Source organism: Eimeria mitis, genomic scaffold, assembly GCF_000499745.2.
Source record: "Eimeria mitis Houghton genomic scaffold, Emh_scaff895, whole genome shotgun sequence".
Taxonomy (NCBI): domain Eukaryota; phylum Apicomplexa; class Conoidasida; order Eucoccidiorida; family Eimeriidae; genus Eimeria; species Eimeria mitis.
Genome location: NW_013576588.1, coordinates 7,698 through 7,967, shown reverse-complemented (window position 1 = coordinate 7,967; position 270 = coordinate 7,698). Strand labels below are relative to the sequence as shown.

Genomic DNA, 270 nt, shown 5'->3' with positions numbered 1-270 from the left:
AAAAAAAAAAAAAAAAAAAAAAAAAAAAAAAAAAAAAAAAAAAAAAAAAAAAAAAAAAAAAAAATTTTATATATAGATAGATACCAGTCTCTGCGTATAGCGAATATCCCCCCCGGCATAATGGGGCTGTGTATGGGATCTGTCTCTGTTTTATTTTTATTTATTTTTCTGTTTTTTATTTCTTTATCTAAATGTAAATGAGATAGACCCCAAGTAAAAGCAAGAGTATCTATTCCCCCATTAACTATAATAAATGTTTCAGAGTCTATA

The 270-nt window shown here is 24.8% G+C and overlaps 1 protein-coding gene across 1 annotated transcript in view; it reads left to right on the top strand.

Moving 5' to 3' along the window:
- Positions 1-253: 253 nt before the first annotated feature.
- EMH_0024880 (uncharacterized protein) overlaps positions 254-270 on the top strand; it is a gene marked incomplete at both ends in the record, with an annotated part of 1,134 nt that continues 1,117 nt past the window's right edge. The window contains one exon of the mRNA XM_013502358.1: positions 254-270. Coding sequence (XP_013357812.1) covers positions 254-270 — 17 coding nt within the window.